The following is a 25809-nucleotide window of genomic DNA, read 5'->3' on the forward strand; positions in this document are numbered from 1 at the left end:
TCCCAGCCCACAAAATGGGGCTGAACAAAATGTGGCTCACAGTTTAGACCTGACATTCATGGTAGTTTTTCAGTCATATAGTTGTCTGTTTCATTTTTAGGGGGTGTTTTGAGTGTGTCCATGTGTCCAAAGTGGAGTTTGGGCCTATGCCCCAAAAATGTCACCCCCCACACTTTCCATTGCCTAACACATCAGTGGTGTTGGGGGGGGGGAATGGACCCTTAGATAGTCATCGTAAGCATACGTAAATTTCTGGATCAGCGGCTTAATATTACTGACCTGAACTAAGCAATGCACAAGGTTTTGCATGACTAAAGGCAACCCCATCGTCTTATGGAATGCCAAGTAACTAGTTTTTGAATCAAAATGAACAGTGCAACAAAACCTTATTTAAAAGCACACCTCCTGCTGAGGTGCTTGTGGTTTTTATAGCAAAAAAGAATTATGAGTAAAACAGAACCTTTAAAATGTATCTTAATGCAAGTATTCTAATCAAAATGACAAATTTGTTTGTGACTCAGCAATTCATTATTATGGCAAATAGGGTAGCAGTGCATAAACAACTTTGTCTCCTTCTAATAAAATTAGAAATATTATTTTGTAAGGTTGAAGCTATGAGTGTAGCTGTATTAGAGGCTGTATTAGAAGAACTGAGGTTGAACACATGAAACTTACAAAAATGATGGTTCAAAAAAGGGAGGTGCATTGTGGAAACTCTCAAACTTTCTATTTAGTCACAAACCAAGCTGTTTTAATAGTTTTCACAACCAGTGTTGTATGCTTGGAATGCCAATGTTTGGAAACTTCATGAAATCGATGGTTTAAGTAAGCCTTTCATCTTGACTGAAAACAGTTGTTAACTGTCTGGTTTTAAATCAAGCTGCTCCAATACAATTCTGAACATGTTCATCGGAATATGTGCATGTAATATAACAATGCAAAAGCAAAGTGGCCTTCCAAAGTTTTTGGAAAATTCCTACAGCACCTGTTTTTTTAGTTCTGCGAGCTGTTAGGATTGGGTCACAATCCTGTTTTTGTCCTCTACATTGATCTGTGTGTCTGTATGCACTGATGAAGAGAAATGACTATGAAGCTGCAAACCCACATAGTGTGTAATTGTGTTCAAGAGGTCAAATTTCTTCCATCGCTGTTTGAACTCTGTCAGTTATATGCTATGAAAGGGAGGCACATGGCTTGCTATATTTTACCTTTTGTTGTCAGTGAGTATAACTGTTCACTGGTAGCTCTTGTCTCACTCACCCATAGATGCTTGGCAATCACAGGGTATGACTTGAATTACCCAGTTTCTCCTAAGAATTCTCTGTTCAATGTTCTCCTTTAAACGTCTCGACTTACTAGCTGTGGAACATGGCATTCTGTTTGCCCTCCGATAACACATGCTGAGAAGTGAAGCCAGGCTTCTGTTTGCTCCCCCTCTCACTAGGGAAGGGTAAGAAAGGACTTGAAAGTTTCAAAACGCTTAGGGCGCTTCCTTCTCTCTTTACCAAACTGTTACATGAAAACGTTAAAAAGTAGGGACATAAGAACAGTCTCCTGGATGAGACAAATGGCCTGTCTTGTCCAGCATCCTGATCTCACCGACCAGAGGCCTACAAGAAGAACCCAACAAGGACAGGAGCACAAGAGAAATCTCTGTACTTTCCAGCACCTGGTATTTAGAAACGTTACTGCCTCTGACCTACTGGATCCAGGCCAGAGGCCCATCTAGTCTAATATCCTGTTGTCACAATGGCCAACCAGATGCCTCTGGGAAGCCCATAAGCTGGGTCCTGAGTCCAGCATAGCAGTACATCCAAGTGTTAAGTGCCGCATTTTTTGCTCTATAAGACGCACCCGACCATAAGAGGCACCTAGTTTTAGAGGGGGAGAACAAGAAAAAATATATTCTCTCCCTCTCTTTGCAGCGCCCCTTCAGTGAAGTGGCAGGAGAAGCGGAGCCCTTTCCATTTCTCCTCCCGCTTTGCTGAAGGGGCGCTGCGCAGAGAGGGAGAGCTGCACAGCGCCTCTCCAGCGAAGCGAAGCCAGGAAAGCAAGAGGGATCGGTGCGCACTGACCGGAGGCTTCACGTTGCTTTCGCTGAAGCCATGGAGCCTGCATTTGCTCCATAAGACGCACACACATTTCCCCTTACTTTTTAGGAGGGGAAAAGTGCGTCTTATAGAGCGAAAAATACGGTAACTACTACTCACTTGCTAATATTCTGTTCTTAGAACAGCATGGTGAAGGATCAACTCTCAATGCCTATGAATAAACAAATGCATTTTGTCTCTATAATAATAGTCGGTCAAATGTCCTTGGAAGCTCTTAAGTGGAGATGGGTGCCCACTGTCCTTTGCTGCCCTACCACAAAGTTTAGACAGACACATATTTGGAGGCTCTTCACAGAAAAGAAAATGAAGATGGTAGTGTTGCCCAATAACATGAAATGCAACTCCTCACCCACAATAATACAGCAAGCAGACTTAACATGGACACTGGTACCAGAGCCTGCAATAAACCCAGATGCCAACTTTGCTGCCCCATATACCCAGACAACACCATCACTGGACCCAACAACACCAAACATACCATCTCAGGCCTATTTAATTGCTCATCTTCTAACATTGTGTATGCCATCAAATGCCAGCAGTGCCCTTCAGCTCTATATATTGGACAAACAGGCCAAACCCTACGCCAAAGGATAAATGGACATAAATCTGACATCAGGAATCACAAGACAGAGAAGCCAGTAGGAGAACACTTCCATCTCCCAGGACATTCAATACAGGATCTCAAAGCAGCTGTCTTATTGCAAAAGTATTTCAGAAACAGACTTGAAAGAGAAGTTGCTGAATTACAACTTATCACTAAGCTGAAAACTATGGAGAAACCTGGTCTTAATAGAGATATTGGATATGCTAATCATCTGCATACAGCCCAAAGCTTGTAATTGCAATATGGTAGTTTGTACCAGTCAAATAAACTTATTCTACCATACTCATTTTTAGTGTTCACAGTCTATTCACATTTAGGAAGTGATTAACAACAACTTCAAATTAGCAATGCTAATTAGTGATAATGACAATGTTGCTTTTTGTGATGGGCACACCTTTTTATAAGGAGCCAAAGGAACTGCCAACACGTTTTGACAGTCAACATCTTGCACTTAAAAACACAAGATTGGCAAATTGTGTGAAAATTCGACCTCCTGACACCACAACACACTGACTTTCAAATTCCAAGTTTCAAAATATCAACTATTAGATTAAGAATAAACTATGGAGGTTACATAAATATGTGCAAAATAGGCATATTGTTATAAATTATTGCTTTGCATAATTCCCTTATTTTCCTTAACTAACAAAACTGGGTTTTTCAAGCAAAGGATTCGGCACTGTTCGTAAGACAATCTTGTTACCAGAATTTTTTAAAAAAGAAGCAGGTGGAAGTTCCATGTGTCATTTTTTCCCTTCAGCGTCATATTATATTGTTGTAACTAAATACTTCCCTATCCTTTATGTTAAGTAAAGAAATCAGTATCTTGTGCCAGATCCCACACCACTAAATTGTTTGCCATTCCATCTCCATGCATTATCTTAGTGTGTGTGTGTGTGCCTAAAGCATGAAGTAGGGAACCTGTAGCCTTCTGGTTGTTAAAAGTGGCTGTAACTAAAAATGCAAGACTGCATTCTAAATATGGTGGCGAAAGAACATTTTGTCCAAGAGACTCTGGTTTCAGGATGGGTTCTAGATAGATTTTGAATGAGCACCAAGGCTTGTGACCTTTTTCTCTAGAGACGTGGATTGTAGAGGAAAAGGGTCAAAAGGCCCTACTGCTCATTCAGAAGTCACCATGCAATTGTACTCCTGCTCCTAATATCTCATGCTATCACATCTACCACAAAGCTGCTACAATTATAATTTATTAGTTAGCTAGTGATGCTTTAGGTACCTGCATCAGGCCACCTGGGCCTCAACTTTGGCCCAAAAAGCAAAGAAAGCCCTGATGACATTATTAAAGCCCTGAATAAGTCCTGCTCCCAGTGATCTCCATGTTTTATGCATGGGAGAGAAAGATTAACAGTGTCTGAAAGAGTTGTTGTGAACATCCTTTTGTAAATTCCACTGTGCTTCATTATTCAATAGGAAGGGTCATTTTCTGTTCCAACAAAAAGAATTTCAATAACAATCACATGCGAAAAGGTTGCTTACCGGTGGCGTGCTGAATATGTAGAATGACGAACCCTTCAATGCCAGGAACTTGAATTTATAGAGCTGAGGGGAATCTGCGCCCTGGAGCCTCTCATTCACCCACCCCATATGAATGACCTGCAGAATAAAATCTTTGAAAATGAATTTCAACTCAGTCTACCAGAAGTTATATATTACATAATCCTGCTGACCATCACTTCTAGAAGAAGAAAGCACAATCTCTTTGTCCTGGGCACACCAATGCTCTAAGGTCTCTAATGCGCAAACCCTCAACATGCAATAATAATAATAATAATAACAATAAGAATAAGAATAACAACAATAATTTTTATTTATACCCCGCCCTCCCCAGCCAAGACCAGGCTCAGGGCGGCTAACACCCGATATAAAAACAATTGATTGAAATACAACTTAAAAACAAGATTAATCTATAGAGCACCCTGGTTCTTTCTGGTGTTGCTAAAACTAACTGAAAGTCATTGCACATAGAAGCTGAACAATGTTTAATAAAGTACATAATCTGATGTATGTGCATAGCAGCACAGCTGTCGGAAACTGAGCAATGTGCAAAAATACCCACAAGGATTTGAGAATACGTACATATGCCATAGCCATCGTTCAGCGACAGAGGATATACTCTGCATGCAGAAGGTCCTAGGTTTAATCTCTAAGATCTATCGTTAGGCATCTCAAACAGTAGGACTGGGAAAGACTTGACCAAAACTTGGTAGATCTGCTTCCAGTTAAAGAAGCAAGATGGATCAATGAATGGCTCTTGATTCAAGGGCAGGACAATGCCATATATTCATGGGATAGCTATATTGGCAAGTCCTATATCACTAATGTTTGTGAAGAAGTATCTGTTTTAAAGCAATTGCTATGTCATGCTCTCCTGCAATCTGAAGAGCATCAACATATTTATCAGATCATAAGGAATATACAGCAGGTAAACTAAGTGTATATATAAAACCATGGAGTAAATATATATTTCTTACCGAAAGATTATGAGTCAGGTCCAGAGAACTCCATTTAACATTTGACTCATAGAGTAGGGCATTCCTACTTAAAAGCCACTCCTGTGTAGTAGGGGGCCTCTAGAATGGCATGGGGCATGGTATGGGATGGGGGAATCAGTGGAAACTGAAAGGATCCCGTGGTTGCACAAGCACAAATTCATTTTCACTGGTGCAAGGCAAATTTTGATCCAAGCTTCACTCCTTATCCAGCTATTAATAACAACTCATATTAATAACTGAAAAACAACAATCCCATTATTCTTCAAAGTAGTAGCTGTGCTTGAAATGCATACACTTTAAGGGGAAAACTCTGCAGGTATGAAGAACCATGAAGTATTGCTTTATGGGGAGTTTTTAATGTGTTCAAGAAGAAAGGTGTATAAATCCATTATATAAATAATAAATAAATAAATATGAAAGTGGCGTTCCATGAAGAGATTTTAGGATATCTGCAATCTTAAACTTGCTAACCCAGAAGTAAGTCCCATTAAGCTCAACGAGGCCTACTTCGGAGTACACATGTAGAAGATTGCACTGCTATCTCCATGATTAAACAAAACAATACATTATGTTAATACCCCTTCAGTGACATCCTCTGCATGTGAATTGCTATTTATCCTTTTTTTAAAAAAAAAAGCACCGAAAAGGGCATAGAGATACTGTAAAGACTGAACAAAAACATGAGCCTCGATTTTATGTAAAATTTATTTTGGAGATTATAAGTATTACAATAAATAGAGAAAGGCAAACTGCTGAGCATAAAAATGAAGAAGAAATAGGCATTTCACAAACATAATATGTAGGCTGGCAGGGTTGCAGCTGAAAACAGGAACAATGACTTCACTAGGAGTAAGATATGCCATTGTGTGTCATGTTGCAATAAAAAATTAAGAAGGCAAAGAAAGTTGTAGCTTCAGGCATCTTAGGGTGGCTTGTTTGGTCTATTTATTCAAATACAAATGAGCAGTTGGTGACAGCAATTATATACAAGGGAGGAGGAAACTGAGAAAAGTGAAGCTGGAGCAGATTTTGCCCCTCTGAAATCTTGCGTGTCTCACATGAATAAGTAAATGGCAATTAAAACTCGCAATTACTCTAATAAACTTGCCAGGTTGCCTGAAGTTCTAAAGAAAGTTAGCAGTCATGATTCCCATTGGAGAGATCATGGAAGGGGATGGTTGGATCCTGATGAGGAATGGGAAGAGCTTAGGGAGTTGGAGCTGAATAACCCTGAGAAGGATCATAGTGGGATGCCGGCGGTGAAACTGGGACCCCTCTGAGTTTGGGGAGGAAGAGGCCAATAGTCCAAGAAATTTAGAGTTGGATCCAGGGGAGGGACTAAGCAGATTGGCAAAAGAGTGTTCTGCCTCTGTGACACCAGACACACCCTGACACCACCTCCTCTGGCAAACTGAATGCCAAATTGGCACCAATTCCCACCTCCATGGAAACAGAGGTGTTAGTGCCAGCAAACAAACTTTGCAAGCCTAAGCTACTTGAAGGAATGTCTGCTTGCTTGCCTTGGTCCTGTTCTTTGAAAGGAAGGTGCAGGGGACATGTTGTTTGCTGGAACAATGCTTTAGATTGTGATTAGCCATGTGTCTATATCTCCTCTCCACCTGCTGGACTTTGTAACCTGTGCCTTGCCTGCGTCCCCATCTGATGTATGCATTTGATACTTTGGCAGAAACTGTGCTGGGAGTTCAAGATCTTCATCTGGCAGTGAGGACTGCCATCGCATTAGCATGCAAATTATATGATGGGCTATTTTAAATACTTCAAAATCATAGATTCGGTGAGCAAATTACTAATACTGCAACTGCTAAGTTTCTAGAGCTACATAACTTATTGCACACAAAGCATATCAACTGCTCTTCCATAAGTTATCACCAGCCTTCTCTATCAAAATGTGTTGCATAATATCTATCATCTATCTATCTATCTATCTATCTATCATCTATCTATCTATCTATATCTATCATCTATCTATCTATCATCTATCATCTCCCACCCTTCACTTAGCACTCTTTTAACCTTGCAATACATTCCTTGAGAAAACAAGCTCTTCCTTGCCCCACCAAGCTTACAATCTAGAATCTGACTGCTGGTAGAGTGGCCATGTGTTTTTCTTTAAAGAGAAGAGTCCTCTCTTTGAAGGGCTATCCAGTTCAAGCCTCGTTTGAAGTTAAAGAACAATAAGAAGGGGCAACAGGCACTTGGGTCATCTAGTTATGGGAGCTGTTTTGCATTTCTATTTAAATGCTATTGATAATTTCTAAGTATGTATATGCAGATTTTATGCAAACCTGTATCATCTATTCATCTTTTTTGATGGAGAAACATTCTTTTTATTATGCTTAAGTGGCCACTATAATTGCTGCGGACAGGCAAAGGCAGGACAGGCAAGAACAGAAAGCAATTAATGTGAGCAAATGCAGTTAATTATATTTAGAATTTGATTTCGGTTGGTAATGAAGGGTGGGCCTAAGCAAGAGCTTTTTTTAAAAAAATAAAAAAATCTGCTTCTCTACAGTGAGGTATCTTATTTCCAATATATAGAATACAAGTGCCCAGCCAACCATTACAAATCTGTTTTTTTCAATCTCTGAACATACTTCAAAATACTATAGTAATAAAACTGGATTGACACCAGACTAGTAGTTCATATTAAGTTGATTAAAAACCTCACTTTAGACTTCCCATAAAGCAATGAGAGGAAAATTCATTTTAAGCTAAAATAATAGATGGGTGTGCGTGTGTCCCCTCTGCACACATAGCACCATCACATTTATGGTTAAATCACTTATCCAGTGAAGCTGTCCCATTTGTGCAACAGAAATGCCCCCCTCTCTCATTCCCCTGCTTGCTCCCCAAATTTATTTTGGGGTTCCCTCAACCCTCTGGAGAAGATTGGGACTCATATGGGACCTATGGGGAGAGGAGAGGGAGGGGAAATTCTATTGCCCAAGCAGAAGCCCTAGTGTAAAGGAGACACTTTGTTGGAGACAATCCTTAATGCTTCGTAAAGAAAACCATTGATCCATTGATGTGTGTGTGTTTAGAAATTGAGTCACAAATCTAGCTGCCTCAAAAAATAACACGGCGTTAAGTGCTTTCAGTGTTCTGAACATTTTGATAAATTATACAAGGCAGACTCGAAAAATGCTAATATTTGGAGAGCAGGAATGGTTAACTTTCTACAAGTTCCAACTAGATGATGTACAAGTTTATGCTATGGGGCTGACATTTCATTTTCACACTGAGGCAAATATATGAGCCTTCAAACAAACAAACAAACAAACAAACAAACAAACAAACAAACAAACGTCTCAAAGAATCATTACAACAAAAAATGGCTTAGCTGAATCAGTCCTTCCCAAATGTCTGGAATGAATTTTGCAGCAAAGGCAAAGCACATGTTACATTAAAAAGAGGAGTAATTTCAGATATGAATGGAAAGAACATAGAAAGCTGTTTTAAGAACATAAGAAGAGCACTGCTGGATCAGTCCAAGCAAGACCTGATTGCAATAGTATCCCCCCAATTTGTGATTCCTATCAACTAGTAGACATGGACATATTGTCTATGTTAGTGGAGCAGAACAGTCATTGATACCTAATCCTTTGTGATGTTGCCTGTAAGAAATAAACTGTGTCAGACCATCACTTGATTTGCTCAATAATATCTACACAGTCAGGCAGTGGCTTTTCAGATGTCTAGGCAGAGTCTTTCCCAGGCTTACCAGGAATGGTTGAACCCAGGACATTGTCCCATGGATACACAGCAAGTAGTTAAACTATGGGATCTGTTGCTACTAGAGATAGTGAAGGCTGCCAACTTGGATGGTTTCAAAAGGGGATTAGATAACTCTACGGATAATAAGACTATCAACAGCTAGTAGTAATCATATAATGGTGGTATTATTATCTCTGAATGTCAGTTGTTGGGGAGCATGAGTGGGAGAGTTCTTTGCTCTCTTGTGGGCTTCCCACTATGGCTGACCACTATGTAAACAGACTGGTGCATTAGATGGGCATATCTTATAGGCTCACCACTAAGCTACAGCCTTGATGTGAATGAAAGCAAGTTCCAAGTCTTGCTTCCAGTGCTTTCATATGTAATTAATTGAAGCAGAGAATTGTGCATCTCCCATCTAGGGGAAGATGTGTGTGTATTATCAGTGTGAATGAGCCCCGCTTTTGGTATTAATGGTATGCACAGCTGCAAGAACTGTGTCTCATTTTTGCTTCCTGTATTTCAACAGCTCATTAATGTCTCTGACTGCTCACAGTGCCTGCCATTTGTTATCTAATTGTAGAGGTACGTCAATGACACATGCTGCACATGTCTATGTGCCTTCTTACTTTCTTTGGATATTCCATGCTACTATAATTGATATCAACGATTCACAAACTGCACTAATAGCACACTCATAAAGATTCACTAGTTAATTTCTAAAAAGAAAATAGCTGGGACTCTAAATTTAATTGGAAACCTTCCTCCTTATGTATGGAGGTTGGCTATAGTAGACAAATTCACTGAATCTATTTCTCTATTTCATTTCATCTACTGTATTTACTCAAGTCTAATGAGCCATCGACTCTAATGTGCACCTCAATTTTCAGAACCTTGAAACCCCAAAAAGTATTTGCTGGCAAATGTAAATGTGCCATCAAATCTAATGCACACCTTAGTTTTCGCAACGTAATTTGGCCAAAAAAGGTGAGCGTTAGATTTGAGTAAATACAGCATATCCTACCTTCCTCCTGCTGCAAGATACAAGGTGGCATGCACATGCACACAAAAATCCTCGATAGTTTGCTTTAGTTAAAATATGAATTTATAAGACATATCAACACCATATTAATCTTACAGGTGAGAACACCCATAAGAGATCAGCCTTGCATTTTCTAGATCTAGAAATTATTGTTTTTCTTGATCAACCAAGTGTGCTACGGAAGTCAGCTGCATGTGTTGAACACATGATATTAAATAAATATCTGGAAAGACGTTCACACACTTTGCATCATGTGCATCATCTTTCCCACCTCCCTGGATTTTCCAGCCAGTGTGGTGTAGTGGTTAAGAGCGGTAGACTCCTAATCTGGGGAACCGGGTTCGCGTCTCCGCTCCTCCACATGCAGCTGCTGGGTGACCTTGGGCCAGTCACACTTCTTTGAAGTCTCTCAGCCCCACTCACCCCACAGAGTGTTTGTTGTGGGGGAGGAAGGGAAAGGAGAATGTTAGCCGCTTTGAGACTCCTTAAAGGGAGTGAAAGGCGGGATATCAAATCCAAACTCTTCTTCTTCTTCTTCTTTCCAAAAAGTCTAGGTGTCAATCTCCTGAGGGATGACAAGCCATTTGGAAACTAGTAAAAATTCTATTAAATTAGGAAGCAGTAATATGGGACGCGGGTGGCGCTGTGGGTAAAACCTCAGCGCCTAGGACTTGCCGATCGCATGGTCAGCGGTTCAAATCCCCGCGGCGGGGTCGCTCCCGCCGTTCGGTCCCAGCGCCTGCCAACCTAGCAGTTCGAAAACACCTCCGGGTGCAAGTAGATAAATAGGGACCGCTTACCAGCGGGAAGGTAAACGGCGTTCCGTGTGCTGTGCTGGCTCGCCAGATACAGCTTGTCACGCTGGCCACGTGACCCGGAAGTGTCTCCGGACAGCGCTGGCTCCCGGTCTATAGAGTGAGATGAGCGCACAACCCTAGAGTCTGGCAAGACTGGCCCGTACAGGCAGGGGTACCTTTACCTTTTTTAATATGGGATGGGATTTTGATGAAGTTATAATGGGGACGCTACACAAATCTTGCAACCCATGAGCAACACTCAATTCACAATAAAGTGCTGGGTGGAAGCTCTGAAATATTCTTAGTTGTTGGAGGAAAAGCAGGGGATCTTGTCATCACAAAGCTGCAAGAAAGAGCAGTGTTAGGAAGCAGAGAGAAGTAGGCTGGATTCTTCTTCTCGGCTGCCACTTTCTATTAGTCACCCTCTTTCTGTTAGCCCTTGCTTAACACCTTTTGGTCTCCTGAGTGCAAAATCTCTGCAGCCTGCCTTCCACATGCCAATGGCAAGGTTGTGGTTTATGCTTGGTTGACTGGGATGGAAGACTACCAGGCAACTAGGAAGAGAAATGTTTTGAAAACACCTTAATGGACACGATCATTTGCAGAGCAAGCTAATTAACTGCATATTACATCATACAGTTGCTCCCCTATCACCACTGTCAGCTGTGATTCTGAAAACTTCCAAAATTCTAACCTGGGTCCTCTACTAATTGTTGAAATCTGTTTTGACAGATGGAATATCAGATAATAAAACATGCTTTCCCTTAAGGAATGCTTATATAGAGCTTTCAGTTACATGTGTCCGCTGCTATGCAACTTGCAAAAAGATAACTTTTGGCATGGTCCAAGCAAAGTTAAATTCTTCTGTCATTAATTTATTTCAGTGGAAACAATGTGCAAATGTGCTCAGTTTTCCTACTGGCATCAGGGTCTTTTGAAAGTGCTGAACTTTGGCTTACATGTGCTCCTTTTTTTTTTTTGGTGACTAATTGGAAGGCGGAAGTGAAATGGCAGACTTTTAGCAATAGCCAAAGTAAATTATCATACCTGATCTGAGGGAGAACAGCATTTATTTGCCATCTTCATCTGCAAAAAAAGAAGAGATATAGCTGCCATTTCATAATAAATCAGACTGTATCTTACATGTTTTGTATATAGCTAGAGTTTGACTGTAGAGTGTCATCTACATTGCAAACTAGGATGCAAACATACTATATTCACATTAGAGACATAAAATGAAAAAACAACAACAACCTATAGCTTTGTACATTATATCCTCATGGGAGGGGTGGGGGAGACTAAAGGCACTGTTCACTCTTTAATTCACTCATATCACACATTCCTCAGCTCAGCAAATCATTTGAATAAGGTATTCATAGGTGTGTTTTTTAATCATTTTCATCTGGTTGCTCATTTACTTTTACTTTATCACTGATGCTCAACTGTGGAAAGATACAATATAACTGTATATAAACCATAAGTGTCTCTTGTTTTTAAGCAGTATTGTAACTCAAATTCCTAGAGAAATTTGCAGCAAGCATAACCCTCTGGAAACTTCTGTGAGCAAGGAAAAAAAATGTCCTATTGATTTCAGTGATGTGGAACATTAAACACACTTTGAATCAGATCCTTAAAATTTTTCTGCCTTCAGGGGTCCCTCTCGAAATAAGTAAAACCTGTACTGTACTATGGGGACCACTGGAGAATTATACTGCCAAGTATGAATAATCACTTTCATAAAAATGCTTGCACAGCTTTTTATATATTTATTGTGTTTTAAATATTTATACATCACTTTTCTATTAAAATAGCCAAAGCAGTCTATAAATTAAGCAATCACATAAAATATAATATAAACAACAGTACTCTAACAAGAGAAGCAGTCTAAAACGCAGTACAATTGGACCAGAGTAATAAAAGCAGCCATCACTGATCACCCAGTTAGTTAAAAGCCTTGCATGTTGAGGCTATTGTGGAAAAGAATCTTGGAGCACCTGAACTGGCAGGTAAAATCCAAAACTGCCCTTCTGCATCTAAAAGGGCATCTTCCATTCACAGAAGGGCTGTTTTATACCTCACACTAGATAGTTGCATGTAAAAAAAGATTTGCTGCTGCACAACCATGAGAACTGCTACAGAATCTACCTATTACTAGGGTAGCTTAAGGAATTCATTTTTATTTGCAAATTCCAATATGAACTAACCTGTACTAATGTGCGGATCTGAATGTAGTTGACCTTTGTATTTAGCACTTTTTCAAATTTAGCAATGCAGTACTTGGTTAGTTTGATCATTATTATTTTGATAAAACGCATATTAAAACAAGTATTTTAGGATAAAATAAATTTACAAATGCAGATTTTCTGAGAAAACACCTGTTTAAATAAAAAAATCCTGTTGTTTTTTAAAAATATTGCATATAATGCAAAAACTGATAGAACGGACTTATGAATGAAAACTTGTGAGACTGATATGGACTGGAGATAGACTGATTCATCTTACAGTCAGAGTTCCAAGCCTACCTCTTATTTCAGAAATGGGGTAACTGATGCACATTAACCTCGTTTTGACAAAGTACAGACACTCAGTTCATCACAGGGACACTGCAGAGCAGCCATTACAATGAATATCCCCATGAACACATGATACCTGTCCTATGAGCTTTGCGGGTTGTTAATTCTGAGTCTGGATAGCATCTGGATGGTCTACTGCAGATTGTGATGTATTTTACTTTATTTAATGTGATGTTGTTATATTGCCCTGGTACTGTTGAAGAGAGGCAGTATAGAAACCTTGATAAATAATGTTTACTCAGTAGTAAGTCCCAGTGAAACTGATTTCCAGGGAAATCTACATAGGATAGCAATGTATGAATCCCACAGCAACTTTCTGGATGGTATGCCACTAATTCATTCTCAAACGTCTTACGAGTAAGGGACGTTATTGGCAGCAACATGAAGTTGTATGCAATGACGAAGCTATGTGCTGGAATACACATATATATACACATGAAGAAAGTGATCTCTTAATCTCTTTCAACAAGCCACTCCTGACTTTTTCACATCAGTTGTGTGAATTGCCCTCTGCTGGGCAGCAAAAACTGGATGATGATGATTTCACTATATGACTAAGGCCTAAAATACAATTTATTTTAAGAGACTTGAAATTAGCCATGGGGAAGGGGAACAATTGGATCAGGGCAGCAGCACTGGGGAAGGGGGGGGGTCTAAACCTTTTCCAACTGCACCTTTCCCCAGATCAAAATCCACCCTGCCAGAAGCTGTTGTTGACACTGTTTGAATTAATATTGTATCTGCCCCTTTTCACCAGTATGGGATAATGGCTTGGGTAGTTGTAGCAAGGGGAAAGTGTTTAGCACTCTCTCAGCACTGCTGATCCCAAACCACAAGGGCTGCAATGACTTATTTTTTATTACTACTACTACTACTACTACTACACAGCCTTGAGAGTTCCGATCATTGATCTCCTGTGTCATGTATAGTTTGGCATTAACTTTACCAGAATTCAAGAAATTTTCAACCAATTTATAACCAACATCACATACGTTAGGAGATATTGTTCTACAAATTATCCTCATTCGCATAGACCAGTAATTGCAGATGTATATCGCTGTATTTTAATGGTTATTTAAGGTCAATGTGTCAGTTTCTTGTGAGGAACTTAGAAAGTCATGGTGACATTTAAAAAAAAAACAACCCACAAAATGCAATTTATATATTTTTAATAAAAATATATATAAAAACTCAGTCTTTGGTTTGGAACTGCTTACTTGGCAATAAAAATCCTATCAGCAGTGGAGAATACTACCATAATATGCACAAATTAGAGAATAACATTGCCAAATACAAATACAGTTGCTCCCTACAGCGTAGACTCTGTAAAAATCTACACCGGAGGGGAAAGCTGGATATAGTCAATAGTATATTTTTCTGGTGCTTAGCACCCTCTCCTGCCTCTCATCTTTCTCTCATAGCAGCATATTGTGTTCAGGAGAAATCTTAATGTATTGTATTTTATTTCAGAAACACGTGAAAGCAAATTATATACAATATGGTGATTGTGCATGGAAAAGCTTAGATAAAAGGCATGCACAAAGAGCTTTCTAAAGCTCTTTATTATTAAAGTGCTAGAAGCACGCCATCTAGAACTCTTCTTGATTTTTTAAAAAAATAGATATTGCTCTTCCTAGTCCTTATGTTTACTCAGTTGTTCTGTGGCCACAAATTTATCATTCTCAAGATGGCTGGCATGCAAAGTTACAGTCAATACAATGACCTCAGACAAGCTTGGAGGCAGTAGTTCCTTTATGAATAGCAAACTAAACTAGAAGATGTGGTTTTCATATCTCTCTAACTGTAGAGCGATTCCCCTGGAGGAAGAACTTTTTAGTTCAAAAACAGGTTTGGATTCAACTTTTTAAAACAGCTTTCCCACCTATTGATTTTCTCTTTTGCATTTTTGCTACATTAGTGGCATGCCCCGCCTCGCCCATATCTGCTGCAGACTTTATCCTTAAAAAGCAAAAACAAAACAAAAACAAAACAAAAAAACAAAGATGGCTGGATGTTTTTCAGATACAAAGAGGCAACCCAGGTGGCGTTTCAAGTTCACAAAGGCCCAGTGGAAATAAAATGAGCTAATGCTCAGTATGTTGGAAAGATAAAACTTTTTGAATGGGGACAACCCCCGCCTTAAACATATGCTAAAAGTATATTTTTAGAAATCTCTCCCCCCCACCCTCTTCTCACTCCAGTTACTGAATTATTTATGGAGATATATAAATAATTGATGAGCACAGAAACCAAAGCACCTTCTTAAAAAGATTACGACTGCAGCCCTGAACGTGCTCACCTGGCACAAAGGCTCATTGAAAATTTAAGGGACTTGTTTTTGTGCAAACATGTTTAGGATCAGACTGCAATTCATCTAATCATGAAAAATAAGTGCAGTTTGATGACACTCTTCCTAAAACAGAAAGCCAAGCTGCTGGGTGTGTGTAACAACGAATTAAGATAAATTTACAATTGTTGCTAGTTATAAATAAATATTTGGGTTGCTTCTGGCCCTTTAAGCTCACTGGCACATAGCAATGATAAATACTCTTCATCTCACTATTGCTATTCATAAAAAGCGTGTTCTCCTTCATATAGAGCACGTGTTGCGGTGGGGTCTGACAGGCCACCCCTCTGCTGCTGGGCGGGTTAGTATGGATGACCATCCGCAGTGATTGGGCAGTTGGGTTACTGGGCAAATTTTGGTGTTGCCATTTAGGGGGACGGACCAAAGGTTATAAAAGCAAGTCACGCAGCACTGACTGGGCTCTTTTGCTGCATGCATCGGATCACCCGCCCACCCTCCCTAATCTAGGGCTATTGCGTTGATCTTGTTATGTCTGTCATGGGGGTCATCTGCTTTTGGGGCAGGGGCCTTGTAGGAATTGTGTCCATTTGGCTGATTGGCTAGTGCCATTTGGTTTTTGCCTACTGCGTAGCAAATTGTCACAACTTGTAAGTTTGCAGTTAGGCATTGGTTAAAAAATTGGTTGGTGGAGGGGTAAGGATTGGTGGTGCCTGCCCCTCCAATGCTGCTGCTGCAAGGGAATTCAGTTAAGGGAATCCAGGGGCTTGCCATTCTTTCATCCGTACCCCTGAATGGGGCCTGGGCCGCGTAAGCTCCTGGGAGCATGCGGGGAGAGGTGAGGGTCTGGTGCCCAGCTCCATTCTCTCCTCAATATTGTTTTCCCTTATTGGCTTTCGCTGGAATCCGGAAGTCAGTTCTGTCCTGGGGCTGGGGACAGACAGTCATAACCAATGCCTAAGCAACCACTCACATTTATGTATTTTAATAAAGTTGTGGCCAAAATTATGCCAAAAACCTTAAACAAAAATTATGTGTGAATTGTGATTTATTTAGGGGTGGCTTGGGGGACCTCGACATGCAAGTGGTATTAAGAGGTGCAAGCTCCAGGATAGGCTTGTAAAAAACCCCACAGTTTCAAGGGAGAGGCTGTGCAGTCTCCAGAAAGTGCTATTGCAGCTTCAGCCTTCGGAGGACGGGTTGTGTGTCTGGCTCTGGGAAGCTTCCCAGCCTTCTGAAGCTTAGCTAGCCTCTCTTTATATACCCTGGGTAAGCCTTCTCCCTGGCTCATATGACTTTAGAGTGGAGATGAGAAAAGGGGGCAGAGTTGCTTTTTCATGTTTGTTTTCAAGTCAACCTGTCCCTTTAGAGCAAGAGAGGGGGAACCTCCAATAACATGGTCCATACTTCACCCTCCAGGCCTCCCCATTTGGCCTGTGGGGCTGTTTTGGGGAAGCCACTGCTACCTGCCCTATGCCTGATGGCATACATGACACCAGGGATGGGGCAGGTAAGTGTGGGGCATCAAAAGAGCAGTTGGGAGCATAGCGTTGTTCCTTTGCTTCAGCAAGGTGCACTCTCTGTCAGGAGCTCGTCCTACACTCGAGTAGGACCCTGGCAGAGACACATGCCCAACTGGCATGTTCTCTCCCTCCTGGTCTTTTGTTTGGGAGCTTCAAAAGCTTTCTTCTGCCCGAACATCATAGTGACCGATGCCAACAGACATCGGCAAACTTAGGGATCAGCAGAATCTTCGCAGCTTGCATGACAGACCTCAGCAACTCAGCATTTTGGCTAATCTACTTTACATACAAACACACACGGAGCACTGCAAAATGGCTCCCTCTCTCTCTAGCATCAGACAACAAAGAGAAAGAACAAAGGACAATAGTCCCACTTCACGGAACACAGTAACACAAACATCCTGTCTCCGTCACTTCCTACTCTGTGGAGTCAAAGCATACACCGTCATGTGATAGACAAAAATCCCATGACTGCAATCACGGAGCAGGAATTCTAACACTCCCATCTGCCAATTAACTTATGGGCAGAGGGAGCAAGCCTTGCTCAAAGGAAGGGAAGTGTTTTCCATTTAATGGAAACTGCTTCTTCTTCCCAGCGCTACTCTTATGCTGCTGAGTAATGTTGTTGGGAAAGAGGTTCTGAACAGCCCCACACTGTGCTTTTAAGTCCCAACAATTGGGGCTTCAAAGTGCAGCATCGCCTGATGTCACTGTGATGTCAGGTGAATTTTGGCCCACCCCTGCTTTAGAGCTTACTGCAGGATTCACGGGTATTCTAGTGGAATCTGCTCCTTTCAGAATGGTCTCAGAAACACGTTGATATGCAGGCCATTGAAAGATTCCACTCTGTCCCATGAGCAACTTCCAGCGCAAAAACAACAACAAACAATGAACAGCAACAAAACCCACACCAAACTGGCCTTTGACACCATTGACCATAACATCCTTCTGGACCCCCTAGTTATACGGTTATACGGTGGTTTCGCTCCTTTCTCCTGGGCCATTTCCAGAAAGTGGTGTTGGGGGATGAGTGTTCAGACCCCTGGGCTCTCACTTGTGGGGTGCCTCAGGGTTCTGTCCTCTCCCCCATGCTTTTTAATATCTATATGAAGCCGCTGGGAGAGATCATCAGGGGTTTGGGCTGGGTGTTCATCAGTACGCAGATGACACCTCGCTCTACCTCTTAAATCAGAACCAGTGAATGTCCTGTGTGAATGTATGGAGGCAGTTGGAGGATGGATGGCGGCTAACAGATTGAGGTTGAATCCTGACAAGACAGAAGTACTGTTTTTGGGGGACAGGGGGCGGGCGGGTGTGGGGGATTCCCTAGTCCTGAATGGGGTAACTGTGCCCCTGAAGGACCAGGTGTGCAGCCTGGGAGTCATTTTGGACTCACAGCTGTCCATGGAGGCGCAGGTTAATTCTGTGTCCAGGGCGACTGTCTACCAGCTCCATCTGGTACGCAGGCTAAGACCCTACCTGCCCGCAGACTGTCTCGCCAGAGTGGTGCATGCTCTAGTTATCTCCCGCTTGGACTACTGCAATGCGCTCTACGTGGGGCTACCTTTGAAGGTGACCCAGAAACTGCAATTAATCCAGAATGCGACAGCTAGACTGGTGACTGGGAGTGGCTGCCGGGACCACATAACACCGGTCCTGAGAGATCTGCATTGGCTCCCAGTATGTTTCCAAGCACAATTCAAAGTGTTGGTGCTGACCTTTAAAGCCCTAAACGGTCTCGGTCCTGTATAACTGAACGAGCGTCTCCACCCCCAATCATTCAGCCTGGACACTGAGATCCAGCGCCAAGGGCCTTCTGGCAGTTCCCTCATTGCGAGAAGTGAGGTTACAGGGAACCAGACAGAGGGCCTTCTTGGTAGTGGTGCCCACCCTGTGGAACACTCTCCCTTCAGATGTGAAGGAAATAAGCAGCTATCCTATCTTTAAAAGACATCTGAAGGCAGCCCTATTTAGGGAAGTTTTTAATATTTAATGCTGTATTGTTTTTAACACTCGATTGGGAGCCGCCCAGAGTGGCTGCAGAAACTCAGCCAGATAGGCGGGGTATAAATAATAGATGATGATGATGATGATGATGATGATGATGATGATATATTCAGCTCTGGAATGTATGGATTTCCCCCATTCATTTCAATAAGTGCAGCAAAACCACTCATTGGTTCTGGAATTTAAACAATGAGTTGTTGCCTCTACTGAAATGAAGAAGGTCGTTTGGAACTCCCGTATCTGTAAAAGAGCGAAAAGCCTCAGCTTTATTATGACCTGATATTTGTAGTGGAACTGACACCGAAGGCTGTTTCATACTTGCCTATTTTAGCACGGATCTGACCATATTGCATACGTGCAATGTTTCCTCCCCTGTTCAAGCTTACCCACGCACGCACTTTTAACTATACCATATGTATACACAGTGGAGTGAATCTTACTTGGAAAGAGGAAGAAGGGAGGAACATTTCACTATCAGTGGCAGCAGAATTTGGCAGGCAGCAGGAAGGCACCATATGCCTCTGTCCCACTTACCACACATGCTTAAATTCAACTTTACAAGACAGTCACAGAAATATTCCCTCTGGAACCACGTTCTGTTAGCCATTCTGCAAGATGCAGCTGTAGAGTCTCAGAGCTAAACCAACTGCTCCTATTCTAAAAAAGATGCCAGATTCTTCGGGCATTAATCCCACACTTTCTCTCTGTATGTACATATGAAATAAACAGCATGGATGAATACGTCACCCCACCCCACCCCAAAAAACCCACAGCATCAAACATTTAAGGTGTTTGGTGCCAAACTGCTGAATCAATCAACTTAGCAAAAAGATAGCCTACCAAGCAAGGGGCGGGGAGAGAGAGAGATAGACTATGTGTGTGTTTCTGGAAACCGTAATATGGGATTGTGATATAGCCACATTCTTGATTGGCTTAGCATCTACTAAAAGGAATTCAGTAAAGGGGAAAACAAATGAAATCTGCTACACATTTAGCATATTTTTAAAATAATAATAATAATAATAATAATAATAATAATAATAATAATAATAATAAAGGGTCCTATAAAGGGAGAGAAAGAGGACAGTAGATGGACATTGCACAGGTATTTATTCACAGAAAGCTTGCACTTCTTGAAAAATGTACAAATCTTTTCACGAGAAAATAAAGAAATAGGGATTAATGGAATAGAACTGATCTGGTTTGTGTTTTAAATGTGTCTTCTGTCTTGTTTCCATGCAGGGTTTTTTGGGGGTGGGATCCTAAATTTTTTTTTTTAACACGCTTCTCATGGCATTCAATTTTTTAAAACGTAATTTAATTTCTTTTAAAGTATTTACAAGGTGGTCTGAGGGCCGTTTTTTCTCATTTCTTTTATAAACATAGGAAGCTGTCTCTTGCTTAGTCAGACTACTGATCTATATAGTTTAGTATTGTCTAAATCGATTAGCAATGGCTACCCAGGGTTTCAGACAGGGTTTTTATTTATTCCCTAGCCCTAGCTAGGAGTATTCAACCTTTGACCTTCTGCATGCAAAGAAGATGTTCTACCACTGAGCTACAAACTTTCTTTCAACAGTTTTCAGCCATGGAGAAGGTAGACAGCCCAGCACTTTCTGAGCTTATTGAAAATGAGTCTAAAAAATGCCCTGGATGTGCCGTTATGATATACTATCCCTTCCTGGGTAACCGTAAGGGGAAAAAAGATGTCTGCTCCCATGACACTCCGAAGGCAGTAATCTTTTATTCCGTTTTACGTCCTTGATGGCCTTGCGGGGACATTGTAAGGAAGAAAATATGGCTGCCCCCTAGGTACATGGGAGCAGCCACCTTTTTTCTATGAAATTACGCAGGAAGGAACAGCACATCATATTGCACCACCACTTTTATACACATTTTCAACTAGCTCAGCAAACACTGTGATTTCTACATGGAGCTCTTCTGACACCTTCATAAAAATGCAAGGGGTTTGCATCTAATTTTAGTCACATTCAGAGCAGATACACTTATATTAGGGCATGACTTCTCTGGGTATAACTCAGTTAGATGCAAGCTAAATTGTATGCAAGCAGTGCTGTGGAAAAGTTCATAGACATGTGGTCTCATTTGTGTACCTTCCATGTTCAGTGTGGAGCTCAACCCAAAGCCAGAAGAGCTGAAAAAGGAGCAGGGAGTGGCTTGCCAAATTATTGGAGTACTACAATATATCCAAAACAATGGGAGAAATTGGAAGAATCTTGAAAGAGAAGATAGACAGGGACTGGAAGGTGTTTAAAGGATACTTGCAAAACCATATTGAAAAATCAGAACTATTAGAATAAACAAGTTCCGTTTTAAATACTGAAATACTAAATAAGATGGATAACAATGTGTAATAGAAAAAGAAGCATGAAATTAGGTTAAAGGTGTGTGAAAGAAAGTAATAGAAGTGGAAAGAAATTGCAATTGAGTAGATTGGAAGTCTAACACAAAGGTGGGGTGAGGGGTGGTGGATGGTGATGGGAAAAGGAATTATCTGTGGGACTGATTTTAGGTATGTTTGAATATTTTTAAGGATTGTATGAAATGTATGTATGCTTATATATTCGTAATATGTGTGTATTAATGCTGAATTATTTTAACAATAACAACTTTTTTAAAAAAAAAGAAAGAAAAGAAAAAGGAGCAGGGAGAAGAGGTCATAACAGATGGCACTGGAGACTGGTGGGATTGGGATCAAGGTGCAAAGGAATGAGGCTAAAGCCTTTCCCTTCCCATTATGGATCCATGTGAGAAAAGGGGCCTGGATGCCAAGACCAAGGCGCAACCCCTAGTCCCTGGCTACGAGCTCATCCAGGCCACCAGGATCCTGCTGAGGCTCCCTCATTGCCTGGTGAACTCGAGTAGCTGCCCTGTCTCCTCCACCACCATGTCGGCCAAGGAGCAGCTGAAGACGTTGGAACCACTTCTGGTGGATGGGCTGCAGGACAGCAAGAGTCCTGAGCGTGGAAGTGCTGCTGTACCTCCGGGCCAGCCTCTGCACCAAGTGCAGCCACAACTTGCGAACCAGGAGGGACAGGCTCATCTTGGACTTTGAGTGGGAAATGGACATCCTGATTATCGAGACTGATGTGTGTAACTTCCTCATCAGTGGTGACTGGGCAGACTACCTGGAGTTAACATCCCTCTTACCACTGGAAGTAGGCCCAAGAGCCCTACCATGGCCCACTACCAGTTGGCACAACATCTGACTGAGCTGGCTTAACATTGGGCGTTATGTGTACAGTGGTACCTCGGTTTAAGAACTATTAGGCATATGAACTCCACAAAACCGGAAGTAGGGTCCCGGTTTGCGAACTTTACCTCGGCTATGAACCGAAGCCGAACGGTGGAAGGGCACCAGCGGCAGGAGGCCTCTTTAGGTAAGCACGCCTCGGTTTAAGAACGGCTTTGGTTTAAGAACAGACTTCTGGAACAGATTAAGTTCGTAAACCGAGGTACCACTGTATTTTGTTGAACTTAAAAGAGTGAAAGATGATGAGTCATGGGAGCGTGGAGATTGTCTGCATGACCTTAACAGCGCTTAGCTTTTTTTTCTATTTAGTTGCTATTTTGTTAATGTTCTAAATATTGTTTTTTATATTATGAATGCCGTATAGATTTGTTAATTATATAATATGACTTTTGCTCGTATTAATTATATAATACAAACACTGTGATGTTTAGCTTATTTTTTAGTTGCTGTTTTTTAATAGTGTTTTAAAGATTGCAATTGTCTTATTCATGATTTGTTATTTTATATGATTTATGCTGTATTTGTGATGTTCCGTTATGTTCTGTCCTGTTATTGTTATTGTTTGCAAGCTGCTTTGAGAGTCATTTGAATGAAAAGTAGCAGGGAAACCCAATCAATCAATCAATCAATCAATCAATCAATCAATTGTATCCAAACCCAGGAGGAAAGTCCAGGAGGTGAGAAACAGGCAACTTTGTTTTGTATTGTAGAGTGAATTAAATCCTCCCCTATCTGTAGTCATTACAATGACAAATCACAAGATGCACTGTGGAGCATGCCACGTCCTTGCACAAATGTTAGTAGCAGACTGCACACACACAAAAAACCCTGCCATGTGTGTGGATGCACCATGAAATTCAGCAGATGTTAGCAACATCTGGAATAGTCTTTTCTTTATAAAGTCTCTCTGCTTACTGTTTGGGAGAGAAAATCAAATAAACTAAGTTGATATTTGTAGCAGATTCTGTGAAACCAGAAGGTGAAAGTCAAAATCTATACAGAGCTGTGTGAAGTCAATGCAATCATCTTTTAGGGCACTTTCTAAGATCACATGAGAATGGAAGAGGTATCAAGTTAAAGCTCATAAAACACTTGGTTAGATCCAGACTTTACTCCTGCTAGATCGGAAAGGGAAGTCCCTTATGCTCCTTCTCCACTACTCCTGCCACATTAGTGCAACATTATTTCAGGGCACTGGGGGGAACCTTCTGGAACAGTGTGAATGGGAGTTTCAGGGAAAAGGGAATCTTCAAAAGTCATGGAATGGCAGAGTTAGAAGGTAGTCATCTAGTCCAAACTCCTGCAATACAATAATCTCAACTAGATCATGCTTGACAGATGGCCATCCAACCTCTGCTTATAAACCTCCAAGGAAAGAGAGTCCACCATTTCTCACAGGAGTCTGTTTCATTGTCAAACAGCTCTTACCATCAGAAAGTTCTTCCTGATCTTTAGTTAGAATCTCCTTCCTTCTAATTTGAAGCCACTGGGTTCAGGTTCTAACATCTCGAGCAGGAGAAAACAAGCTTGCTCCATCTTCCATGTCACAGGATTTTAGATATTTGAATATGGCTTTCATATTTCCTCTCAGCCTCCTCTTATCCAGGCTAAATTATACCCAACTCCCTCATCCATTCCTCATAAGGCTTGGTTTCCAGACTCTTGATCATCTTGGTTGTCCTGGTTTGAACATGTTCTAGCTTGTCAATATCTTTCTTACACTGTGGTGCCCAGAACAGGACACAGTACATTAGGTGTGGTCTGACCCTATATCTATCAACAGGAGTAAAGTCTGGCTGTAAGGGGATTACTCTGCCAGATAAAAAGCCTTCTGAGGATGGAAGGAGCCTTTCTATCCATGGAAGGCAAAGTCTGGATTCAATCCATAGATTCTCAGAAAAATAGTGGTTTTGCACCTTTACCTGCAAAATCAGTATTTTCAACTGAAGGAGGAGACCTGAAGTCAGCAGAAGCTGCAGTTTTGAAACCTCTATAGCAATTAGGTGTGACTTTTGTTTATTGGTATGAATGCATCTATAGCTATGTAGACATTCCAGTTAATCAGATATTTTTAAAGCTGTTGACACAGCGGTCCTTAGGGACAGGTGGACTGTGGGTTGTTTGTGGGAAAGGGTTAAGCAGAGGAAGGCCACACTCTCACAGTGCTAGATGATGCCTATGAATGCCATGCATTTTTGTGGAGTAAAGTACATGTTAAATTATCCACACCTCTAATTTGTTGGGGTGGGGAAGAAACCATGAGGCCTTATCTGAAACATGCTTGCAATTTGGATAAGGGAACCGTGCCCCCCTCCCAACTACTATTTCTGTTTCTTTTTATTCTTTTTTGCTTCTAGAGGTCTGGTCATAGACGGGAATTAGCAGGTAAAGATGGGGTGGCTTACCAGCAGGACATTGGCATGGTATCTTGATCTGGATTGGGAGCACATACCAGAAAAAGAGTCCCATGGTTGTTGTTTTTTCTTCAAAATAAAAGTGGTCGATTGAAGCATTTTTATTTTTTTTAAAAGGTTTTGAATAATGAAATACTGTATGTTGTTTAGGGACCTAAATATGAATGCTCATGAATGTATCAGTGAGCAAGCTAAGTACATGAGAGAGTATAGGGACAGCGGTTACAAAAGTATACATCCATAAATCTACAAGCGTTTCACCTTGTTATTTAAAAAATATTCATGTTAGAAGGGAATGCAGCAGCTCCCAGGACTAATGGCACTGCAAAGCTTAAGGCAGGTCCTTAGTGATATACTCTGTGACCACCACCCCTCCTGGAATGTAAAAGGCTGTTATTTTCTAATTCTCCCTTTTATAAAATGTGACTGATCACAATGAATGTTTGGAGAGTTTGAAAGGCATAATCAAATTTGACAAGGTGTGCCTTTTCTCTCCCCCTTTCCTCCCTGAAATCAATGTCTTTTTAAACACATAACAATATATTACGCTGATCTCTGGCAGGTGGGAAAAAATCATTCTGAATCGCTAAGAAAAAACAAAACAAAAACAAAACCCAAACAACAAAAAAATAGGGAGGAAAGTATCTAGGAAGCAACATACATTTTGTAGTGTCAAATCATTGATGTTAGTTGATAATGCTCTCAGCCAGTCAACACTCTCCTGGGTTGAACAATACTGAAGTATCCCAGTGCTAACTCCATCGAGTGCCAGTACTTCAAATGCATTAGATCTGCAGCAAGAAGAAATATATATACACCATCAAGGATGCTATACCAGCCATTAGTCCTTACTTCTTATGGTGTCTCTGCAAATTAGTCCTCATGTACTATAAATGGTGAGTGGGGTGGGA

At 41.1% G+C, this 25809-nt stretch overlaps 1 protein-coding gene across 3 annotated transcripts in view; it reads right to left on the minus strand.

Annotated features, from left to right (window-relative positions):
- The window catches only part of SNTG2 (syntrophin gamma 2), a 218262-nt gene that overhangs the window by 29016 nt on the left and 163437 nt on the right, over positions 1 to 25809 (minus strand). For all 3 annotated transcript variants that reach the window (XM_053380786.1, XM_053380785.1, XM_053380787.1), the window contains 3 exons: positions 25560 to 25689; positions 11850 to 11888; positions 4213 to 4329 (listed from right to left, as the gene is read on the minus strand). In XM_053380786.1, coding sequence (XP_053236761.1) covers positions 4213 to 4329; positions 11850 to 11888; positions 25560 to 25689 — 286 coding nt within the window. The remainder of the gene's footprint in view (positions 1 to 4212; positions 4330 to 11849; positions 11889 to 25559; positions 25690 to 25809) is intronic.

This window comes from Podarcis raffonei, chromosome 3 (genome assembly GCF_027172205.1).
Source record: "Podarcis raffonei isolate rPodRaf1 chromosome 3, rPodRaf1.pri, whole genome shotgun sequence".
In the NCBI taxonomy this organism is placed as follows: domain Eukaryota; kingdom Metazoa; phylum Chordata; class Lepidosauria; order Squamata; family Lacertidae; genus Podarcis; species Podarcis raffonei.